At 45.1% G+C, this 22,584-nt stretch overlaps 1 protein-coding gene across 1 annotated transcript in view; it reads left to right on the plus strand.

Annotated features, from left to right (window-relative positions):
• LOC133138085 (rho guanine nucleotide exchange factor 19-like) overlaps positions 1-22,348 on the plus strand; it is a 23,449-nt gene extending 1,101 nt beyond the window's left edge. Inside the window, exons 2-16 of the mRNA XM_061256535.1 lie at positions 9,883-10,512; positions 11,037-11,531; positions 11,941-12,073; positions 12,274-12,359; positions 12,753-12,994; positions 14,231-14,391; positions 15,112-15,264; positions 17,215-17,344; positions 18,117-18,191; positions 18,730-18,819; positions 19,641-19,804; positions 19,923-20,081; positions 20,519-20,595; positions 21,031-21,135; positions 21,234-22,348. Coding sequence (XP_061112519.1) covers positions 9,903-10,512; positions 11,037-11,531; positions 11,941-12,073; positions 12,274-12,359; positions 12,753-12,994; positions 14,231-14,391; positions 15,112-15,264; positions 17,215-17,344; positions 18,117-18,191; positions 18,730-18,819; positions 19,641-19,804; positions 19,923-20,081; positions 20,519-20,595; positions 21,031-21,135; positions 21,234-21,391 — 2,838 coding nt within the window. The 5' untranslated portion in view covers positions 9,883-9,902 and the 3' untranslated portion in view covers positions 21,392-22,348. The remainder of the gene's footprint in view (positions 1-9,882; positions 10,513-11,036; positions 11,532-11,940; positions 12,074-12,273; positions 12,360-12,752; positions 12,995-14,230; positions 14,392-15,111; positions 15,265-17,214; positions 17,345-18,116; positions 18,192-18,729; positions 18,820-19,640; positions 19,805-19,922; positions 20,082-20,518; positions 20,596-21,030; positions 21,136-21,233) is intronic.
• Positions 22,349-22,584: the final 236 nt, after the last annotated feature.

Raw genomic sequence — 22,584 nt, forward strand, 5'->3', positions numbered from 1 at the left:
TAAACGGGGGATAGTTTGAGTGTGTGAGGGCGTGTGGTAAAGTCTGACTACACTGGTGCAGGCAGGCGAGTATGTGTTCTCGGTCCCCAGCACGGAGGCCATTTTGAGGAGCTGGGTCTGAGCCAGACCTGGGCCAAATGCGTAATGGCTTTGCATTCAAATACTTTTCTGTGCTCGATATACCTTGCCTGGTGCAGTTGAGCCAACCAAGAGGAGAAGGTGCGGTTTACACATTTTGATATGTTTCAATACACCAGTCAAGCTTTGTAGAGCACAGATAATGTTTTGAATCCAAAACAATTTTAGATTTGACCCAGGTCCAGTCTGAACCACAATCACTGTCCAGTGAGACAGAAGCAGACAATGGAACCCTAGATGGGGGTTTGGACTCCATTTAGCCCTGTTTCAGGGTGAGAGACCAGCTGGCTCCATAAGAATATGAGGATTTTACCTAGCTGTGCCGGTGACTCTAACAGCAGTGCCCGAGCACAGCACACACCAGGAAGTTTCCTGGAATCTCAGCCGAACACGAACATGTGTACTTATTCTCTTGTTATATGGTACAGAACACTATCATTTCCATATTGTTCACTACCTGGCATCCTCCTTAATTACAATGTTTTTCCTCCTGATTTGCCTCATCTTTAATTTTCTCCCCATTCATCACCCTCTTCCTGCCCTCCAAACCTCTAATTGTTTATATTTGAATTGTTTTTTTGTTTTTTTTATTCTTCAGGCATTTAAAACTTCTATCTCAGTTTGGTTAGAAATGCAGTAAAATGAAAAGGCTGCTGAAGACAGGGAACTGTGTTGTCAGTGCTGAGAAGACCGCGGTGAAGGTCAGACAGGAGTGATGTCAGTGCTATCGTGCTCCCCGCTCTCTCTGCGGACAGGTTACTCACACAGTGTAGTGAATTGAGTGCCGATGACCTCATATGTTCTCACTTTTCCACATGGAAGAATTGAATGTCTCACCTGAAGCCAGAAAAAAAACTAAACAAATCAATCAATTCTGAGTGTACAGCGGGCAGCAGTGAATTGTAATGGTTACTGAAAGATTTGTAGGTTCAATTCCTAGGGAGTACACCCTGCTGTAAATTGAGCTGGTCAAGCTGCTCATAATCTGGTCTATCATGGTATGAGCTGCTCAACCAGCATGGCCCAGCTGGACATAAGCAGGGCTAGCTGGGTATGAACTGTTCCAGCTAGTGCTAGTCGGTTGTCTGGTAAGCTACCAGCTGTTTCAAAGCATAGCCTGAGCTGGTCAAACCATGTTAAGCTGGGAGCTAGCTTGAACTGGTCAACCAGCTAAACCATGTCGAGCTGGGAGCCTGGTCTGGACTGATCAACAAGCTACCAGCTGTTTCAAAATCTAGCTTGAGCTGTTTTTTTCTGCAAGGCACTACTCTTGTACCCTTAAGCAAAGTACTTAACCTTAATTGCCTCAATACACACCAAGCTATATAAATTAATACTATATTAAAGTGTTAACGCTATAAGTCTGGATAAGGGTGTCTGCTAAATACCTGTAATGTAATGTACCCTACTGAAAAAAAAGGAAGAAAAAAAAGCAGGTAGGTTTTGAAGCCGCTGGTTGCCAGTTGACCATTTCAGACCAGCACAACATGGGTTGATCAGTTCGAGATATATTTTGAAACAGCTGGTAGCTGTTAATTTTATGCTGGTTATAGCTGGATTTAATGTGGTTCAATTAAGCAAAGCTTGCCAATAAAAGATCATTATACAACGGATAGATCCGGTCCATTGTCTCTATTGGTCAGTTTGCGTTTCAAGCTGTGCCAATATCCACAATACAGTCTGAAGCACCTGCCCCATCACCTGCCAGTCAGATGGGGCCCTGTGCATATGCTACTACATGTAGCTGAGTGACAGATATGCTTTCCTACCCCCTCCCTCCCCCTCTCCACCTTTTTCATGTATTTCTCTATATAAACTAGAGATGCATACACACACACGGAGCACACGCACATGCAACACACACACACACATACATACAGCACACACACGTACAGCACACACGTGAACCCATTTCAAACATACTAGTGTGAGTAATCCTGCAATCGCAGTTTCTTTTAGAGCAGGAAAGTAATGCCCTGCATCCATACACCCACATACTGTCAGAGGAGTGAGTGTGGCCGCTTCTGTCCGCCGTGGAGGTGAGATCGAGGGCCAGGCGCACATGTGCTGCTGTTGTTGTGGGTGTATGTGTTCAGACAAGCAGATGTCTTTTTGCCTCCCGCTGCCGTTTTCAGTGCCATGAGTGGAATGAGAGGAGAGTTCAGATATTCAGGGAATGCAGGGAGTCAGTGTGCATCTGAGGGGGGTCTTTTGGGGTGTCACGAAAACATGAACATACAAAATGGAGGACCTTTCCAGTCAGCGGTCTTTCAGTCACACTGTCAATTTGCACGCGCACGTCTGCAAACTCCAGTTCAATTAATGATTTAATCATTTATATTTAGCATACTTGATATAGTACTTTTTAATTGTCTAAACTTTTGAACTGTAGAAACTGTAGAAAGAAATGGATAAAACCCTGACAGCCAAATTCTTCTCAAGATGTGCTTCATAATGTGCTCCCCCGATCTCCACACACTTTTTCTCCCTCTCTGGCACCTCCAGCAGTCTCCCTCGTGTTGGCTATGCATCCGGAAAGGGCATGGGCAATAGCCTCTCCTCTGGCTGTTCTACTTGTACACCTGTCCAGGAGAGACGCGCCTACCTGTCCAGGTGTATAGCTGAGTCCGCACAGGGACAGATTATAACTGAGACCAGCCAATACAATAATCTTTTCCCAGCAGAGATCAGGAAGCTCTGCTGTTGATCCGTTTAGCAGCTTCCCAAATACTGGCATTCCCGGCTAGGGAAGTGTGTCTGTGGAAAAGCTAATGACATATGAAGAACAGTAGCCTAAATAACAAAAGTTATTTAATATAATCTAAATAAACTGATAAATTGTTGCATATGAGAAAGATCGTCATACATGTGCACATACTGTAGTACCATGCACCTTTTATTCTGAAAACTCATATTTTCCATACACACGGTGGTACGCATTAAATTCCCATAATGCTGAGTCTTCGCTCAGTGATACTATGATAAAGTGATACTAATCTGCCGTTGTGACCTGACCTTTCTGCTTTATTATAGTTCTTTTTTACAGGATGGGAGTGGTGCTGAGCTAGCCTGCAGTATTTTGTCATCAGTATCCGGGTGTGTTCTGCGCACGATCACATTTCAGAACAAAGGCTTTTCACTAAACTGTGTTTGTAGTGTACATCCACATAATAATGGTGGAGTAGCAGCTATAAGAAAATTCTGTCTGTGTGTGTGTGTGTGTGTGAGAGAGAGAACGACTGACTCCGATTATCATGTAGGTGTTGAGGCAGTTCTTCACTGTGTAGCCTATGTAGTGTGTATCCACATAATAAGAGAGTTGAGTAGCAGCTAAAAGCAGAGAGGGAGAGAGAGAGGGAGGGAGAGAGAGAGAGGGAGAGAGAGAGAGAGAGATAGAGAGAGAGAGAGAAAGAGCAAGAGCAAGAAAGAGAGAGAGACTTGTAGGTCTTGAGGCATGTACCTCGACGTTAACAGTGGCACTTATGTGATTGCAGCTTTGCTGGTCTCTAGCCGTGTTTGTGTCCCATCTGAAATATACTCCTGCAAGTCACTTTGGCTGATAGTGTCTGCCAAATGACTAAATTGTAATTGTAATAATATAGCACCAAACATCTTCAAGGATATTTCGTGCCGTATGATCTTCAAATGATAGGACGTTTTAATTGCATGTTGGACTATTGCTTTGTGAGACTGCATTGATATGCTTGTGTATGATGTATTTTATGTTAGTGTAGTTTGTAATTATTCAATTCAAGACTCAAGATTCAAGAACTTTATTTACATACTGTGTGCATTAATGTGCAATTCAATTCTTCATTCGCAGTTCTCTCGAATGCTGTGCACAGTATGAATATGAATAAATAAGTAAATTATAAATAAAAGTAAGTAAAAGCCCTACAATAGAGTAGTAAGATTATGTAGGAGATAATAATACTCTCTTAGAGGAGCATGAGGTACAAAAAGGTTCAAGTGCGGTGCGTGTCCATGTTCCATTAAAAACAGCCCATTCAAGTGGGAAGCCTATTCAAATGACCAACTTTGTCATCAGTCAAACTGAAGGCGGGTCTGCTGAAGTACTAAAAAATACCACCCCTGTTTGATTTGCATTGTTTTTGCACTTCCAAATCTGTCTCACATTGCCCAGCGGAATTCAGAGAGCAGTTCGCCCTGCAGTGGCCCATATGTATCTGGTTGTGTGTGCAGCCTGCCTCTGTTTGAGCCCAGGCTCCCGTGTGGAGCAGGAACAGGATGTGCTGGCACTGTGTGAAGTGCAGACGTAAAGGGCGCAGATGTGCTGGTGTTTACCTGCGATGCGGTCCCCCCGTGCGACAGCCCGGCATCTGCCTTTGTTCTCTCTGAGCTCAGAGAGCCGGGCCGGTTTCACTAGCGCTGCCTGGGCAGGCACGCTCACGCCATTGGTGCACTGTAGAGAAGGCTGTTATGACTGGCTTTCAGAAAGTCTCCTCCTCGTTCCCCCTCCCCCCCCCCCCCCCTTTTGCGTTTCAGGAGGCGTTTGTCTGATCGAGGTGCTGCCAGTACATGAGTCCCCACGGTGGCCTGGATGTCAGTGTGTCAGTCCCCCTATTGTGTGCGGAGGAAATACTCCAGGCAGTGATTAGACTGCCAGTGTGCCGTGTGTGCAGAGCGGGTTTACTGCCAGGAGTGGCAACCCCTGGGGCTGCTCACCTGTATTCACCTGTGTGTGTGTGTGTGTGTGTGTGTGTGTGCGAAAGAGGGGTTAATCGCTCTGATGTTGTTAAGCCATTGTTGAACAATGGCACAGTTTTGAATTAAAAGTCTCGACTTCCAAAGATCATATACAATGTTTAAAATTATTCGGAAGGTCACCGCTCACTGGGAGAATTGATGCAGAATTACCCAATCCTATTGGTCGTTAATCTTGTGCCCGAAAAACAAGTTGAGAAATGTCAGCGTTTGACAGATATAATAAGTGGGGCTGCAGAGGCTGTCAAGCCCAGTTTTATGGTCTAGTTCAGAGGGGAAAGTAGCCTTGGCTCCGTATACAGTACTTTGCTGCATCCCGGGTTGTTTTACTGCCTGCTCATTCCTCTTTCTTTTTTTCTGAAATAAATCCTGACACGGAAACCTGCCCTGACCGACACTGTTCGAGGTCATGCCCTTTCGCGGAATTTAACCCTTTTCAGGTGTGAGATCACAAATATGTGATTGGAATATTCTTAGCTGAAGATTCTAATCACAAATATGTGATTAGAATGTTCCTAACTGAACATTCTAGTGCTGATTTAACAATGGTTACTGGTAGGTGAAGGCAATGGAGTTCTCTCTAATCTACTTTTCAAAGGGTTAAAGTGGATGAATTCCTTTACCCGTTTTGAAGTGCTTCTACCTTTTTAATCACTGTCTGTCCTTGTGAGTTTATGGCCAGAAGTCCACTTCTCTTCAGATTATTAATTATTCCTGTTAATAGATTTTCTTTGAAGAAGCAATTAACAAAGTCGTAAAATCCAAAGGTCAAAATGTCCTTCTTGTATTCCTGTGTATCCATGTGTAGAAATCCAGAAAATTATTTCTTTAGGACTGCCATGCTATGTAAATTTAATGCCACCCCTCAATCCTACCCCCAACCCCCCACTCTCACCACCACCACCACCCCCCCCCCCCCTCCACGGGATTTACAAATATGATGCCTGAGACTCTGTCACGGTGTCTGTGGCGGGGCAATTATAACCTGGGCGTGACCCAGGCCTGCGCCATATAACATGCAAACAGAAGTCAGCAGACCAGTGAGTCACACCAAACCGCCAGCACTCTCTGTTTGCCTGAGTAAGACGGAGGGACGGGAGGGGAGTTACGCAGAAAGAGCGATACTAGCAGGCACAAACACAGGGCCCACGTCTCAGGCAGGATATTTTGTTTGTTTTGCCGATTCAAGGTTTTTCATGGCTGTTAAAAGCTGTTGAGACAGTGCTTTGGCGGTTGGTTGCATTTAAGGAGGGTGTGAGGCTAGGATGATGACACTCGTGTACTGTGAGTTCAGTGAACATGTGACTTGCCATGATGCTTGTGGTGTGTTTTGTTTTACACTGCTTTCTGGCAGAAAATGTGTGTGTGTGAGCGTGAATGTACGGCGTGTTTGTACACGTGCCTGTGTGTGTGTGTGCACGTGTGTACGTGTGTATGCCTGCATGCGTGTGCATATACAGTACTGTGCAAAGGTCTTAGGCCAAAGATGCTTTAAAAAAAAAAATGTACTTAACAGTTTAAAAAATTGTATTATAAAGAGAGATATTTGTTGTGAGCACCCTTCACCTTTAAAACTACATCAGTTCTCTGCACTGATTTGCAGTTTTATAATAAAATCAGCTAGCTGGTAGGTTGTTACAAACATATTGGAGAGCCACAGTTCTTCAGCAGACTTTGATATTACTTAATGATACTTTATTTAAACAAAATGCTAAACTTTAACTGCAACATTACATTTTTTTGGAAAATGAATGTTTGGAAACATTCACATTTGCCCTTTTCTGCTAGCACACTAATGCAGAAAAACAAAAAAGAAAATATAAATATGTCTAAGATATATAGTGTGTATATATATATATATATAGGATATATAATATATCTATAAACATATCTAAGACCAAATTTATATTTAAGAAAATCTAGAGTGCCTAAGACTTCCGCACAGTACTGTATGTATGTGTTTTTACATGGGGATTATCATATACAGTAGTCTTAGGCTGAATGATGAGGATGGTTAGGATTTCTTTGGTCTCCTCAAAAGACACGGTGGTTCTAATCGCATTATTTGAGTATGAAAAGAATTTAAATGTGACCACAGTGACATGGAATGAGAACAAATTCCAACACATACAGTGGGGCGCAAAAATGTGGCTGCCCCTGGTTTAAATGTGTGTAACAATGAATCTGTATGTGATCAAAAGCAAACCTGAACTCTAAATATTACTAAATATTAAACACGAGACCTTTCTGCATATTTTAAGGCAAGATAGCTTCTAATTTTCATTTTTTAATGACTATAATTTTTTTTACTATCTATAAAACAAAACAAAAAAATAGAAAGGCCCTGTGCAATGGTTTGGGAACCCTTTTGGATTATTCTGTATTACTTTTTAAAAAGATGATTACTGAGGCCCAGACCCTGGTGATTTACCTGTTAGGGCTTCAATGAGTCAGTTGAGTATAATTCCAGGGCTGAACTATTCTGAAGTAACTCTGAAGTAAACAGTTGTCCAAGGATTTCAGAATGAAAATGGTTCAGGCAACAAAAAACTCTCTCAATGTTTCAAGCTACCTATTTCCACTGTCAGAAACATTATTACAAAATAGAAGACAGTTGAAATCAAGGCAAGGTCTGGAAAACCAAAAAAGATTTTAGATAGAATGGCCCGAGATCTGGTGAGAAATGCTCAGAAAAACCAACACATCACTGCAAAAGAGCTGCAATAAAGAGTAGCAGACACAGGACTAGCTGTTCACAGGACAACAATACAACTTACTTTAAACAATAAAGATCAACATGGCATAGTTGCTAGAAAGAATGACCTCAACAAAATTAAGCTTCTGAAGAATGCAAAAGAAAACATTGAGAAGCCTGAAGCCTTTTGGAACAATGTGCTTTGTACTGACAAAACCAAAATTAATATTTTTGGCCACCACCAAAGAAGGTATGTTTGGGAAAAAAGGCTGAAGCCTTTGTAGAGAACAACACCTTGTCAACTGTTAAGCTTGAAGGTGGATCCATTAGGCTTTGGGGTTGTGCAACTGGAAGGAAGAATGGATTCTACCAAATATCATGAAATTCTAGAGGCTAATATTGAAAGGTCAGACCAACATTGAAGTTGAAGAGAGATTGGATATTCCAGCAAGACAGTGATACAAAGCATACCTCAAAATCAAACATGAAGTACATCCAGGAAAGACGAATGAAGTTGTGGAATGGCCACCACAGTCCCCAGACTTGAATATTATTGAAAATCTCAAACATGCCATACCTGCATACCTAAGGAGGCCAAAGAATATTTCTGAGCTAGCAGTGTTCTGCCAGGAAAGATGGAGGAGGATTGAAAGACTATTAGCTGGCTACAGAGAGCATTTACAAGCTGTTATAGTTGCCAGATGAGGAGTTACAAAGTACTAACTGACATGGTTCCCAAACTTTTGCACAGGGCCTTTTTCCTTTTTTATTATTATTTTGAAACTAAATTATTTTTTATAAATTTTTAAAAAGTAATCTTGCAATAAAATGTAAAGAAATGTGTCTTGTTTAACGTTGTATCATTTAGAGGTCAGGTTAGCTTCTTTTCACTTAATTGTAAAAGGCTTTTTGACCAGGGGTGTCTCAAGTTTTTGCACACCACTGTAGAGCCAATGTAACGGTAATAGGGACTCTGTAACAGACAGGATTCCTGTTTGTATCCGTATCTGTTCTGGATATATACTGTTGACCACAGGGCCAGTAAATAGAGTGACGTTTAGTCCCACCTGACCTATGATGACTATGCAATGATGTTTAGCAGGCCAGGGCAGATAGCATCTCTCCCACACGCGTGTTTTAAGGACAGAGCAGGTTCTACCCTGCAGATGAGGGACAGAGACTGCAGTGAGGATGGGTGCAGTGCTGGTTGAGCCCAGTGTGGCAATATAGACAATGGGGTAGGTGCGGGTAAGTACAGGGGCTGAGATCATTGCTGTTGGCAGCCTCTAATTACAGTAGGAAGACCTAGCTGCATAGCAGAGCCCAGTCTGGAATCCCTCGTATCCCAGTTCCAGACATCCCACCCTTGCAAAAATTATTTCCGGGAGACTGTCCAGAGAGGGGATCCCCCATACACATTATGCACCTGGGGGGTGGGAGTGGGGGAGGATTTCTCCTGTAAATTACACACCCTGTGGGTGCACTTTGTTCGGCTGCTAAGTTTACTTCATAATGCACATTTATAAATTTTACTACTGCCTGTGGTCCAGATTGCTGATTTGCGGGATGTCTGACCACTTGCGGGTATCAGGGAGCAGGTGACAAATTCCGAGAGACTCTGGCAGTTCTATGTACATGACCTACGCACCATAGTGAATCTGTGCTAATCATACTCTCATAAACATAAAATAAATAAATTTATTTACAAAAACATGGAACATGTTTTCACAAAAAAATCCTAGCAGACTAGCAGGGCTCCCTATAATTTCCATCAGGTTCCACCAATCCTATAATTAAAGAAGAAAACAAAACAATGGAAAGCAGGACACCAACCACATGCTGCTATGGGCACTAGTATGCTTGGCCTGTATAATTTAGATTTACAATAGAAGCTTATATTGAGACTTGTATTCATCTATATAGTGTTTAAAGCATCTGGTCAAAGCTTTATTGACCAGTGGGAGGGATAGGTGGACTTGTTTACCTGATTACGATGCTGGTTGATTAGGCAGGCAAATTCAAAGGGATAGAAAGAGAGAGGGGTGAAGCCCCTGGAGTTTTTTTTTGGGTTAAGGGCCTGGTTCAAGAGTTAGTTCTTTTTGTGTAGGGACCAAATCTTCTCCTCTCCAGGTACAAGTCAGCAAACCTATATGCCCACTGGTGGGCTTGGATTTGAATCCAAGCTTGAATCCTGGTTCAGTCAAACACCCTACCACTAAGCTACTCTGCCGAAGGATGCTTTAGCCAGAAGATCCTTCTCAACTTCAAGGTTTGATTGAGTAAGAACCTTGAACATATTCTCCTTTTCTTCTCTCTCTCTCTAGCTCCCGCTTGTCCTTTCGCCATGCTCCCTGGATATGGATTCTCCCCATTTCCAGACTTTCAGCCTCACCTACACGCCTTTCTCTGCCGTGGAAACAGCCCTGACATGTGGATCCCGGGCTCACCCGAGTCCCAGGCCCTAACGGAGGCCCGCAAGGACAGGCCGTACCTCCGGCCCCGCCACCACGTGGCCGTGTGCAAAGAGGAGTCGCTGGCTTTCTTCGACGACCTGCCTCACCCTGGCCTCGATGACCTGAGCTTCTCCTCACCGGACCGGCGACCTTTGACCCCTCCACCGCTGTCCAGGCAGGCAGGCTGGGTGGACCACAGGGCTGCCAGGGAAGAGGACAGAGACGGGACTCTGGGCGTCGGCCGTGGGCTGCGAGGTGTCGTTAGCGAGGACGCACGAGACGGTGAGGAATCTGGAAGCACCCCTTCCGTATCTGTCTTCCTCCCTCCCGTGCCCCTCCTCTCCCTCTCGCTCTCCCCCCGTCTGTCCAGCGATAGGGAGTCCTTCCACTCCCAGAGGTCCCGCTCGTCCACCTCCTCCCTGGGATCGGAGGCGCAGAGCACGGATATGTGTCCTCCTCAGAGGAGATCTTCACAGGGCTCCCTCAAGGAGAAGACCATCCGTGAGTATTGGCCCACCTCTAATAATTCTGGGAATCTGTATCCTTCCTTCATTCCCCCTGTCCTTCTTTTCTTTGATTTATTGACTCAAATCAATACATGAAATGCTCATTCCTTGGTTCATTCATTATATTACAGTACACTTTCTTTTTTCCAAAGCAACATACTAGTGCATATTGAAAGTACACTGGTTGGATAAAGTAGCAGTTATCCATAGCAATGAACATCAAGACTAGTTCACACAGTAAAGCATTGGTTAAGTCAGCAAGTTCTTATGGCAAGAAGTTTACAAGATATATGATGTAGAACTACAATATCAAGATGAAGAGACAATTGCAACATGAAAGTGCTAGAAGATCAAGATACACCTGAATGTAATACTTGATTGGGGATAGCCCTGCTTATAGTTATAGTAGTTAACGTTTAACCTGACTAGCAGAAAGCTAAAAGTACCGGTGTATGTTAACTCTAGTATGTTCTTTTACCCTAATCAGTAAGCGGGATATGTGTGTGCTGTATGTTTCAGGCCGCAAGATGAGGGTGTACTCCCCTGAGAGTCTGAGTGACGAGTCCCTCAGCAGCCCCAGTGCGGACAGCGAGTTCCTCTTCCCAGGGCCCTCTGAAACCTTTTCTGAGGAAGAGGAGGATGAGGAAGAAGAGGAGGTGGAGGTGGAGGACTTGGTCTTCCCTGAACTGTACACTTTGCCCTGCACTCCTCCTCCACTGGGGGGTATCAGAGAGGCTCAGGCAGAACCTCACCCAAATGTGCCTGTGTTGACTGGTGGGGTCGCTGGGGACAGAAAGGGGGGAGAGGGCGCCGGACCGTCGGAGAACTCGACGGCCTCGGCCTCCCAGCCTCGGACCGTGGACCAGGAGCGCCGGCGCTTCTCTGCCTCAGAGCTCATCTCGCGGCTGCAGCTGTCGCAGAGGAAGAGCTCCTTCACCCTGAAGCTAGGCAAGTCGCTGTCCGCCCGCGCGGCGTCGCGGGAACGACAGGCACCAAGCAGCCTGAGCCCCGAGCGTGAGTCCTTCGGCCGCCTCTCCCGCTCGGCGGCCATTTTAATGCAGGGGCCGCCTGGTGAAATCCCCAGGCCTAATATTCCAGGGTCTGGGACAGAATTACATCAGTATATTATCCCTGAGCCTGGGACAAAATCATATTACTTTATTATTCCCAGGCCTGTGACAATGATATTTTCCACAGACTAAGGGCCCCCCCTCCTGGACCCAGTTGTGGCCCCTGACAGTGGCTATGGTTTTAATGCAGGCATTAAATTAAATGTGGAATTTAGTTTAGTGTAGAAATGTCATAGCTCCTATCAGCACATTCTTTCATAATGCCTTTACTCTTAGGGTACTGAATTGAATCAGGTCATCTAAAGTGAGCCTGGTGAGCCTGTTATCCAGTTTCCACTCTCTCTGTGATGCAGCGAAGCCCAGCCCCAGACACCGCCGGTCAGTGGGGTACGCTGACGGGGCACCTCAGACCCCTGTGGGAACGTGGCCATTGCCGCCCTCTGTTGACAGCAATGTGTTATTACATCGACGGTGCTCCAGACAAAGGTGATATGCATCATTCATCACGACGATACTGAATACAAAAAACCTTTGTGAAGGAGCATTTAGTTATTGTGTTTTTTCACTTCATTTATTGTATTTTCATTATGATGAATTAACTTGATATTGCCTGTTATTATGGCTTGACCTTATTTTTGAATTTGTTTCTCACAAAATGAATAAGAATGTGTTCTCATTCCCCTCAGTATCAGAAAGGACTCCATAGAGGAGGATGTGTGTGATACTGCCAGTTTCACCTGCAGCAGTCGCTTGTCCCGGTTCCTCCCCAACTGTAAGTCTTCGTCCTTTTCCTGCCTCACCCCTGCACTTCAGGGGCGAGGCAGTTTCAAATCACAACTGCCCAACCCTGTTCCTGGAGATCTACCGTTGTGTAGGTTTTCATTCCAACCCTAACAAAGCACACCTTATCCCTGCTAGAGCAAGGCTGCTTCCTGGAGATCTACATTCCTGTAGGTTGTCACTTCAACCCAATTTTGGCATACCTGATTCTACCAAAAAATGAAGTGTATTTAGAAAGAGGCGTTTTCTTGTACCTTTCTATGCCACACTATGCCAATCCCTACCTTGAATGCATTGTGACTAACCAAGTGTACACCCAGCAATGACTAAGGCAGATTGTATGTGTGTTTAATCTGATGTCCCCCTCCCCCTGTCTCCCCCTCAGCGATGCTGTACCAGGAGTACAGTGACGTGGCCATCCACAGGGAGATCCTGCGGCAGCAGGGGGCGGAGCCCAACGCAGAGGAGGCGGGGCACGGGGAGACCACGCCCCCCGGCAACCTGTCTCCGTCCAGCTCCTTCCGCTCGTCGCAGGGCTCCGTCTTCTCCCTGTGGCAGGACATCCCCGACGTGCGCACCAGCGGCCAGCTGCACTCCTTCAGCGATGAGGAGCGCAAACTGCAGGAAGTGGGTCGGGCGTTAGAGCGGGGCTGCTCCCCAAACCCCGTTCCTGGAGAGCTACCGTCCTGTAGGTTTCATTCTACTGTCTAGCAGCTCAGTGAGATCTCTTGCTGAATCAAGTGCGCTTTGTTAGGATTGGAGTGAAAATCTACAGGATGGTAGATCTCCAGGAACATGGTTGGGAACCGGTGTGGTAGGGATTGTGGGAGAACTGGGGAAGGCTTCTGCATGCTTCAAATGAACTGGTTCATGCAAAGCGTTTTCTGACTACAGTATGTCAGACTGTGTTGTTGTTCATGCCTTGTCCAAAGGAGCTAGACTTGAAGGTTGGCCGTGGAACTGTCCATCATCGCGAGGGGTGGGATTTTAATCATTCCGCCATTTGAGAATTTGCAGACCACCTGAAACCCTGCTCATTGCAGACCTGGGTCACATTCAGCAAACTTTAGCAAAACGTTTATTTAAACAGTGTTGCATTGAACATCCTTGGGAACCATGGGGGAACTGAGTGAGCTCAGTATGGTTTTCTCCTACGGTTTCTGAGAAGGCGTTCTCTGGGCTTTAAAGTATAGGCCTGCATCATTATTGATTCGGGTTACACCCTCGATACGCCCGCCAAACGGGAGCAAACATTCCTCAAAGCCTGTTGCAAAATGTTGCATGCCGTTGGGAGAGAACATATTGTTCAACCACGTCTTCCGATTGAACGTGCCCCTGGTTAACCACTGTGAAAAGTCGGTGTTGAGTTTGGAATATCAGTTTCGGAAAGTAAAAAAAAATAAAAAATGAACGCAGACCCTCCTAATCCGACCTGACGAAAAGGTGCTGTCCGACTCTATGTGAAGTTCTGAATAGCCTTAGTGGTGAGGGAACTGGGTTTGTACCCTAAAGGCTCAAGGTTTGATCCAGGTAGAACACTACTGTCGTACCCTTGAGCACTTAACCTACTTAACCTTCACTGCTTCAGTATCCAGTATGTACATATATCCAGCTGTATACATGGATAAGAATGTCTGCTAAACGCCTGTGATGTCATGGAAAGGAAAGAGGGAATACAGACAGTGTTAAAGAGGGAGGTGAATAAAAGTAGCACAGCGATTGAAAGAAGGCACATGAGAGGAGTGTGATTGAGTTACAGTGGGGGAGCCAGGGTGGATTAGAAAGGCTTACGTGGGTGTAGGGCGGGGTCGTGTTTCTGTGTGCACGTCTGGCTCAGTCTGCTCCCCTTTCCCACCGCGTCAGGCCAAATTCGAGCTGGTGACGTCAGAGGCATCGTACGTGCGGAGCCTGGCCATCGTGCTGGAGCACTTCCTGTTGTCCCAGGAACTGAACGACTGCCTGGGGGCCCAGGAGAGGCAGTGGCTCTTCTCCAAGCTGCCCGACGTCAAGGACGTCAGTGAGCGGTAAGGGTGGGGGGGGCGGACTGGGTGCAAAAATATGGATTTGTGGATAGGGGGGAGGTGAGGAAAGGTAGGTGAGAGGGCGATTGCAATCGCAGACTGGGAGGGGGCGGAGGGATTGGGATTGCAGTGGGGCAATTGCAGGGGTGGATTGCAGACCGGCTGGAGTGATTGTGGCCCAAAAGTATCCCAGTGACCCAAAAGTGAACCGCCCCCTCTGGCATGTGCCTCAGTTGCTAGACAACTGGTGGCAGTGCAGGCATAAGGAAAGAGAGCAGGTGCTAAAAAGGTGTAACGCTTGAAAAGGTATAGAATGTTAAACTGTCTTTAATGAGATGGGAACTCTGAAGGTACTCACTATTGGCCCTATTGCCAAAATATTGTTAGTCTGGGCCATATGACTAAGAATCCACAGTAGTGAGATGCAATTTCTGATATTCTATAAGAATTCCTTGGGATATCCGCACATTTTGGACAGCTATGAATATTATTTTAAGAGAGCTATTTGCCTCTCCTCTGATCAGTGCACTTCTGTAGTTCATTGTGTGTCTCATAGTTTGGACAGTTTCCATTGGCTTGCTGCTTACTGGAGGAGCACCTCAGGCAAAATGGTAACGTGGGCTCATAGGTCAATATGAGGTAAATTGAAAAAAATGATTATCTCATCTTGATACCGGGTTGTATGTGGGTTTCTCTGTCCCTCTCTCTTCCTTCCTTACACAGTTTCCTACAGGACCTAGAGCACCGTTTGGAGGAGGATATTCTTCGCTTTGATGTATGTGACATTGTGTTGGCGCACTGCTCTGCCCTTAGCAAGGTGTACCTGCCCTATGTGACGAACCAGGCCTACCAGGAGCAGACCTACCAGCGCTTACTGTGAGAGACACTGCTATACTGTAGTGAAGCATTGCTTCTGTGTACTGTTACTGTAGTGAAGCATTGCTTCTGTGTACTGTTACTGTAGTGAAGCATTGCTTTTGTGCTCTCTTATTGTAGTGAAGCACTGCTTTTGTGCTCTCTTACTGTAGTGAAGCACTGCTTCTGTGTACTGTTACTGTAGTGAAGCACTGTTTGTGTGCACCCTTACTGTAGTGAAGCACTGTCTGTGTGCACTCTTACTGTAGTGAAGCACTGTCTGTGTGCACTCTTACTGTAGTGAAGCACTGCTTATGTGCAGTCTTACTGTAGTGAAGCACTGTCTGTGTGCTCTCTTACTGTAGTGAAGCACTGCTTTGTGTGCACTCTTACTGTAGTGAAGCACTGCTTTGTGTGCACTCTTACTGTAGTGAAGCACTGCTTGTGTGCACTCTTACTGTAGTTAAGCACTGTCTGTGTACTGTTACTGTAGTGAAGCACTGTTTGTGTGCACCCTTACTGTAGTGAGGCACTGCTTATGTGCACTCTTACTGTAGTGAGGCACTGTCTGTGTACTGTTACTGTAGTGAAGCACTGTTTGTGTGCACCCTTACTGTAGTGAAGCACTGCTTTGTGTGCACTCTTACTGTAGTGAAGCACTGTTTGTGTGCTCTCTTACTGTAGTGAAGCACTGCTTTGTGTGCACTCTTACTGTAGTGAAGCACTGCTTGTGTGCACTCTTACTGTAGTTAAGCACTGTCTGTGTACTGTTACTGTAGTGAAGCACTGTTTGTGTGCACCCTTACTGTAGTGAGGCACTGCTTATGTGCACTCTTACTGTAGTGAGGCACTGTCTGTGTACTGTTACTGTAGTGAAGCACTGTTTGTGTGCACCCTTACTGTAGTGAAGCACTGCTTTGTGTGCACTCTTACTGTAGTGAAGCACTGTTTGTGTGCTCTCTTACTGTAGTGAAGCACTGCTTTGTGTGCACTCTTACTGTAGTGAAGCACTGCTTGTGTGCACTCTTACTGTAGTTAAGCACTGTCTGTGTACTGTTACTGTAGTGAAGCACTGTTTGTGTGCACCCTTACTGTAGTGAGGCACTGCTTATGTGCACTCTTACTGTAGTGAGGCACTGTCTGTGTACTGTTACTGTAGTGAAGCACTGTTTGTGTGCACCCTTACTGTAGTGAAGCACTGCTTTGTGTGCACTCTTACTGTAGTGAAGCACTGTTTGTGTGCTCTCTTACTGTAGTGAAGCACTGCTTTGTGTGCACTCTTACTGTAGTGAAGCACTGTTTGTGTGCACTCTTACTGTAGTGAAGCACTGCTTTGTGTGCACTCTTCCTGTAGTGAAGCACTGCTTGTGTGCACTCTTCCTGTAGTGAAGCACTGCTTATGTGCAGTCTTACTGTAGTGAAGCACTGTCTGTGTGCTCTCTTACTGTAGTGAAGCACTGCTCTGTGTGCACTCTTACTGTAGTGAAGCACTGCTTTGTGTGCACTCTTACTTTAGTGAAGCACTGCTTTGTGTGCACTCTTACTGTAGTGAAGCACTGCTTGTGTGTACTCTTACTGTAATGAAGCACTGCTTGTGTGCAACTGTAGTTGAGGGAAATATCTGGTTTAATCATAAACAAGAATGACTGCTATTGAGGAAAGGCCAAGAGAGTAAATATATCTTCCTGTGGCCTGACATTCACGGTTGTTTGTGGACTGTGTAAAGACATTTTTCAGTTTACACTCCCACATACACTGAAATTGTGCTTCCTTTAGAAACAACTCAAAAATCGAACCTACACAACACCAGGCAGAAAGTGAGAGACAGTCAGTCTGTATTGTACGGTTGGCAATCTTTTAAAATTCCAAAAATCACACATAAATATGCAGTGATGATTATGCGAAAGATATGTCTCCCTGATGAAGTGTGTTCGGCAGTCAGCGTTTCTGCGATGCGTCTCTCTCCTACAGGCAGGAGAACCCCCGTTTCCGTGGGATACTGGCGCGGTTGGAGGAGGACCCCATCTGTCAGCGCCTCCCACTCGCCTCCTTCCTTATCCTTCCCTTCCAGAGGATCACACGCCTCAAGATGCTGGTGGAGGTACGGTATCAGCTCGCTACTGACACCTACTGGTGGAGGTACAGTATTGGCTCACTACTGATACCTACTGGTGGTGGTACGGTATTGGCTTACTACTGGGGGCGGCCTGTAGTGTAGTGGTTTAGGTAAATGACTGGGACATGCAAGGTTGGTGATTCTAATCCCGGTGTGGCCACAATAAGATCTGCACAGCCCTTAACCCTGCATTGCTCCAGGGGAGGATTGTCTCCTGCTCAGTCTAATCAACTGTACGTCGCTCTGGATAAGAGCGTCTGCCAAATGCCAATAATGTAATGTACTGACACCTACTGGTGGTGGTACGATATTGGCTTTCTACTAACACCTACTGGAGGAAGTACGGCACTGGCTTTCTACAGATGCGTCCTGAAATTTTTTTAATGCTATTTTCCAGTCATGGAGAAATCATGGAATATGAGAAAATTTTCTCAATGTTCTGGAAAACAATGAGTTGCCCTGGAAATGTTTTTCGTGTCATGTTATAGGCCAAAACACAATCCCCCCCAGTCCGCAATCTCAATCTCCCCATCTATGTATTCCACATGTCCCTTTACATAAAATGTCCTGGAACATACTGTCTTAAAATCAGCGGGAGCCCTGAACACAACATGAGAAAAGATATCTTGAAACAAAGTCCTGAGGAAAGAAAGGGTCTGTATAGAGCTGCAGACTATGCTGTGCCGTGTGTAAATTTTTCTTATTTTCCTTTTCCTGTGTGTTATTTTCCGTTAATGATCTCTTTCTCACGGTTCAGAACATCCTGAAGAGGACGGCACCGGGCTCTCGAGATGAAGACACGGCCACCAAGGCTTTTAATGAGCTGAAAAAGGTCATTTTTAAAAACGATTGCAGTGGAAATGTTAAAAGTGTTCCTTAAAAGCATAATTGCCTGTCTGAGGCCAAGTGCAGCCATCTCATGCGTCACCTTGTTTAAGATGGGGGATGTTACTTCATGAATAATTTAAGCTGTTGCTGCTTATATGGAGAAAGCTTGCAGTGTCCTTTTGCTGTTGTTTAATAAAGGGGGGGGGGGGGGGGGGCTCAGGGAGCTGCCACGATGGGGAAATTATTGAAAGCTTTCATCACAAAACACCAAGACATAAATCATTATTCAGCTAAATAAAAAATCACAAAGCAAGCAGTACATAAAATATACTCAGTGACCACTTTATTAGGTAGACCTGTACAGCAGCTTGAGTATAAGGTCTGGAGTATTTCCATGTGCACATTTGGGGAGGGTAGGGCTTGGGGGGTTGAGGAGCTTGGGGGGTAAAAAGATTAAGAACCGCCGGTTTAACAGAACTTTGCCAATGAATGCTGACTCTGTCGCAGTGACTCGAGGACTTTCTCCCCGTGTGTATTCACAGCTCATAAAGGAATGTAACTCCAGTGTTCAGTCAATGAAGAGGATGGAGGAACTCATTCATCTCAATAAGAAAATCCACTTTGAGGGCAAGGTACATTAAGCCACTAGTTTCATGCTATGTATAACTACGTGCTTGATTCGCTTGTGGATTTAAAACAAAACTGGTTTTTGGACTCTTATTTTAGCACTTGTTCTTGCACTCTTGTCTCTACAGTTGACTCAAGGTTTGTCTGTGACTTAAGTCACATTTACTGGGTTAATGTTTAAGGTGTGCTTGATGGTAACACTTAATAAAAAACATTGACAAAACAGGTACTAATTCCTTAGTTAACCTGAGCATGTACTTAACCAGTTTATTAATCAATCCTTAATAATAATTAAGTACACTCGGACATGTGTAGGATTAACTTACTCATAGTTAGTAATGTGGCTCCATGAAGTAACATTAACTCTCCCCTCTGTTAACAGAAGACATCAGTTCCCTATGTTTCACAGTTTATGTTTGAATCAGTTTGAGTCATTACTTTCCTATTTGACCTGCCTTCACATGTTTGGGTGATTGGGTGATACTGTTTCTATGCTAAAAGCTAGACAGGTCTGAAATGTACTTATTATAAGCAAAGATCATACATGAGCAAGAATTTGTTACATTATATGCACTCTTAACTTATTTGTTAATGTTCAGCAAGACACTTGTTTATATTAAATTAACCCTATTGTACAGTGATGGAAGACCCATTTTGTACACCTTTACATTGTATGGGATCTGAAAGCCTAAAGATCCATTGAGTTTTGATAGGGCCTTAGAGCTTTACAGGTTTCTCATTTTGTAGTTTCCCCATTTTCAGTGAATAATTATTTTACACCTACACATTATATACGTATATGTTTTTGTATGGTTTTCTTTTTCAGATTTTCCCTCTTATATCTCAATCTCGGTGGCTGGTGAAACACGGAGAACTACTGGAGGTCGACACTCAGACCATGAGTATTTCTGGGTCAAAGTTTAAGCTGCCCACCCGACCAGTATACTTGCACCTGTTCAACGACTGCCTTCTTCTGTCACGTAGAAAGGAGTACGTCTCTCAGCTCAGTCCTGGGAAGAGGGCACACCTGGATATTAGATTTATTTTCATTCTAATCAGCGTGTAGAAAAGCAATGTTGATCGCTGTGGCTGTCCTTCTCTGCTACAGCGTGTGGAGGTTTGTGGTGTTTGTGCACGCCAAGATGGGCGAGCTGAAGGTGAAGGACCTGAGCCAGAAGCTCCAGGGCTTTTCGGGGTTCATCTTCCACCTGCAGCTGTGTGAGGGGGTCCAGCTCAAGCACCAGATCCTGCTGAAGGCCCACACAGAGTGAGTGAGCCCGGATCCTCCAGACGCCTTCACAGGCAGCAGTGGGGTGTGATGGTTGGGGAGAATTAGGCTTGGAACCTGAAGGTTGCAGGTTTGATTCCCCTGGTAGGACATTGCCATTGTACCCTTTAGCCAGTGACTTCACCCAAACTGCTTCAGTCAAATATGCAGCTGTGTAAATGATACCATGTTGCCAAGGTAAAATCCAGCCATGCCAGCTTGACCAGCTTGAAAATTGAACTGGTCAAGCTGGTCATAAGTTGGTGTAGCTTGGGTATGAGTTGCTCAACCAGCATGAGCTGTTTATTTCAGCAGGGAACAAAGAAAAGTTGCTCTGAAAAAGAGCATCTGCTAAATGGCCACAATGTAATGTAGTTTTTACTCAGTACATGAGTAATAACGGTGACAAATGGTGCAACGGTCTGCTCTCTGTGTAGGAGCGAGAAGCAGAGGTGGATCACCGCCATGTTTCCCTCGGAGAAGGACAGCAGTAAGCGGATCAGTGTGAACCAGGGTGAGCACATTGTTACAGGCGGATACGGCTTATTTACAACATTCATTTAGCAGAATGAATGCTAAATTTAAAAAATCGAAAAAGACTGGGTTGAGAGGTTTGAGAAACTCATTTGTATAGGTCCAGAGGGTTCCAACAGATGATATTTCTTTGATATTAATGAGGCATGGAAAATGTAAATGAAAGCTACAGGTACATGTGAAACTTTTATTGCAGTCTAATAGATAATGAAAATACAGTATTTTGTCATTTTGGCTTATGCTATGTGAACAGGGCATTAATATTGTTAGGGGCTAAGTACTGGGTTGTAACAAGGTTCGATTCTTGTTGCACCCTTGAGAAAGTTACAGAACCTGAACTGCAATATGAGTTCCTCTGCATTAGTGTCTTTTAAATGGGCTTCATGTAAAATGTAACGGGCTGTCTCCTCTGCAGATATCCCCCAGGTGTTGTGCATTAGGAGTTACCAGGCCCTGGAGCATGATGAGCTGACACTGGAGAAGGCCGATATTCTCCAAGTCAAGACCGTCACAAGCGACGGTGAGGGTGTGGCAACGGTAATCCTGTCCGTTTCTGTTTCCCAAGAGTGCCCGGACATTCGTGACTGACCGAGGTGTGATCTCTGTCCCCTGTCCCAGGCTGGGTGGAGGGTGTGCGGCTGTCCGACGGGGAGCAGGGCTGGTTTCCCAAATCCTACGTGGAGGAGATCGCGAGCGGCAGCGCCCGCCTGCGCAACCTGCGGGAGAACGACCGCATCAAGAGCGCCACGCGGAAGCTTGAGGAGGACTGCCTGTAGGGGGCGCTGTCTTGCGTGAGCGCGCATATGCTGGGAGAGTGCCCGTGGCGCATGAACACAAACCAAACCTGTGCCTCGTACCCAGCGTTTACAAGCCACGCTCCTGCCCAGGGACCTGTCTGTCTGTGGTGGAGCCCTGGACATAGCGCACTGGTGAACAGGCTGACCTCCAGCACTGGTGATGATGGGTGACAGACCAGCTCCCTGATGCCACCATTGAACTTTTTACAGTCAGATAAGCTTGTTTCCTTTTGAGTCCAGTGCCGTCTGGCAAGTCTGGCGGGGGCTAGATGGACCAGTCCACTGTTGGGCAACTGGGCCATTTGTGGCCACTCTACACACTCCAACCCACCCCCACCCCCACCTCCAATGGCAATCACTTTTCCCACCCCAGTCTGTGAGTGGGCCAATCAAGGCCAGAACTGAATTCTGCTCCCAGTTCCTGACCAATGAGGTGAGCCTCTGTGGGGAAATTAATTTGCGTGGGGTTCGTCTGCAACAAAGTTCCTCACTTTCATTCAGCGCATTAATATTCCTGACTTGTCCTGAGAGCACATTCAATATTTTGTTTATCTAAATATTACATTTTGGTAGACTTGAGTACATTAATTTAATTTTCTTTAATTTTTTATTTTTCTATTTGGTGTACTAGTTTGCATTCTCCTTAATATCCTTCCTTGATGGAGGCTGCAATCATGGTTTGTGGGGAATAAATAATTTCAGGAATGATAGTCTTTGATTAATCTCCCCGTTATTTATTAATGCTACTGTATGTATGGATAAATGAAAGCCATGGCAATACATTCAACTAAAAACGTGTCTGTTGGAAAGCACTACAAAGAGATTATTAATATGACCAGTGTGTTTTATACTGTTGTACACAAGTGTGTGTTGACCGATGCTCAACAGATATGCCATAATATAATTTTAAATAAATACAGATGATGTTATTCGATAGCTACGACCTTACAGTCTTTTTCCCTGAAGGGGTTTGGAGCGGTGTCCGCTGGGCGTTGAAGTAATCCAGTTCTTTCTGTGTACAGGTCCATCTTACTGTACTCACAGCATTACTTCTCTAGACACAGTGTAATGCTGAGGCTCTTCATGGTAAACCTATGAAACAGTGCTGTATCCCAAAAAACTCTGGGATTTTAATTAATTTATAGAATTATTTTAAGCCATATTGCATTCTT

The sequence above is a fragment of the Conger conger genome, chromosome 10 (genome assembly GCF_963514075.1).
Source record: "Conger conger chromosome 10, fConCon1.1, whole genome shotgun sequence".
Classification (NCBI taxonomy): domain Eukaryota; kingdom Metazoa; phylum Chordata; class Actinopteri; order Anguilliformes; family Congridae; genus Conger; species Conger conger.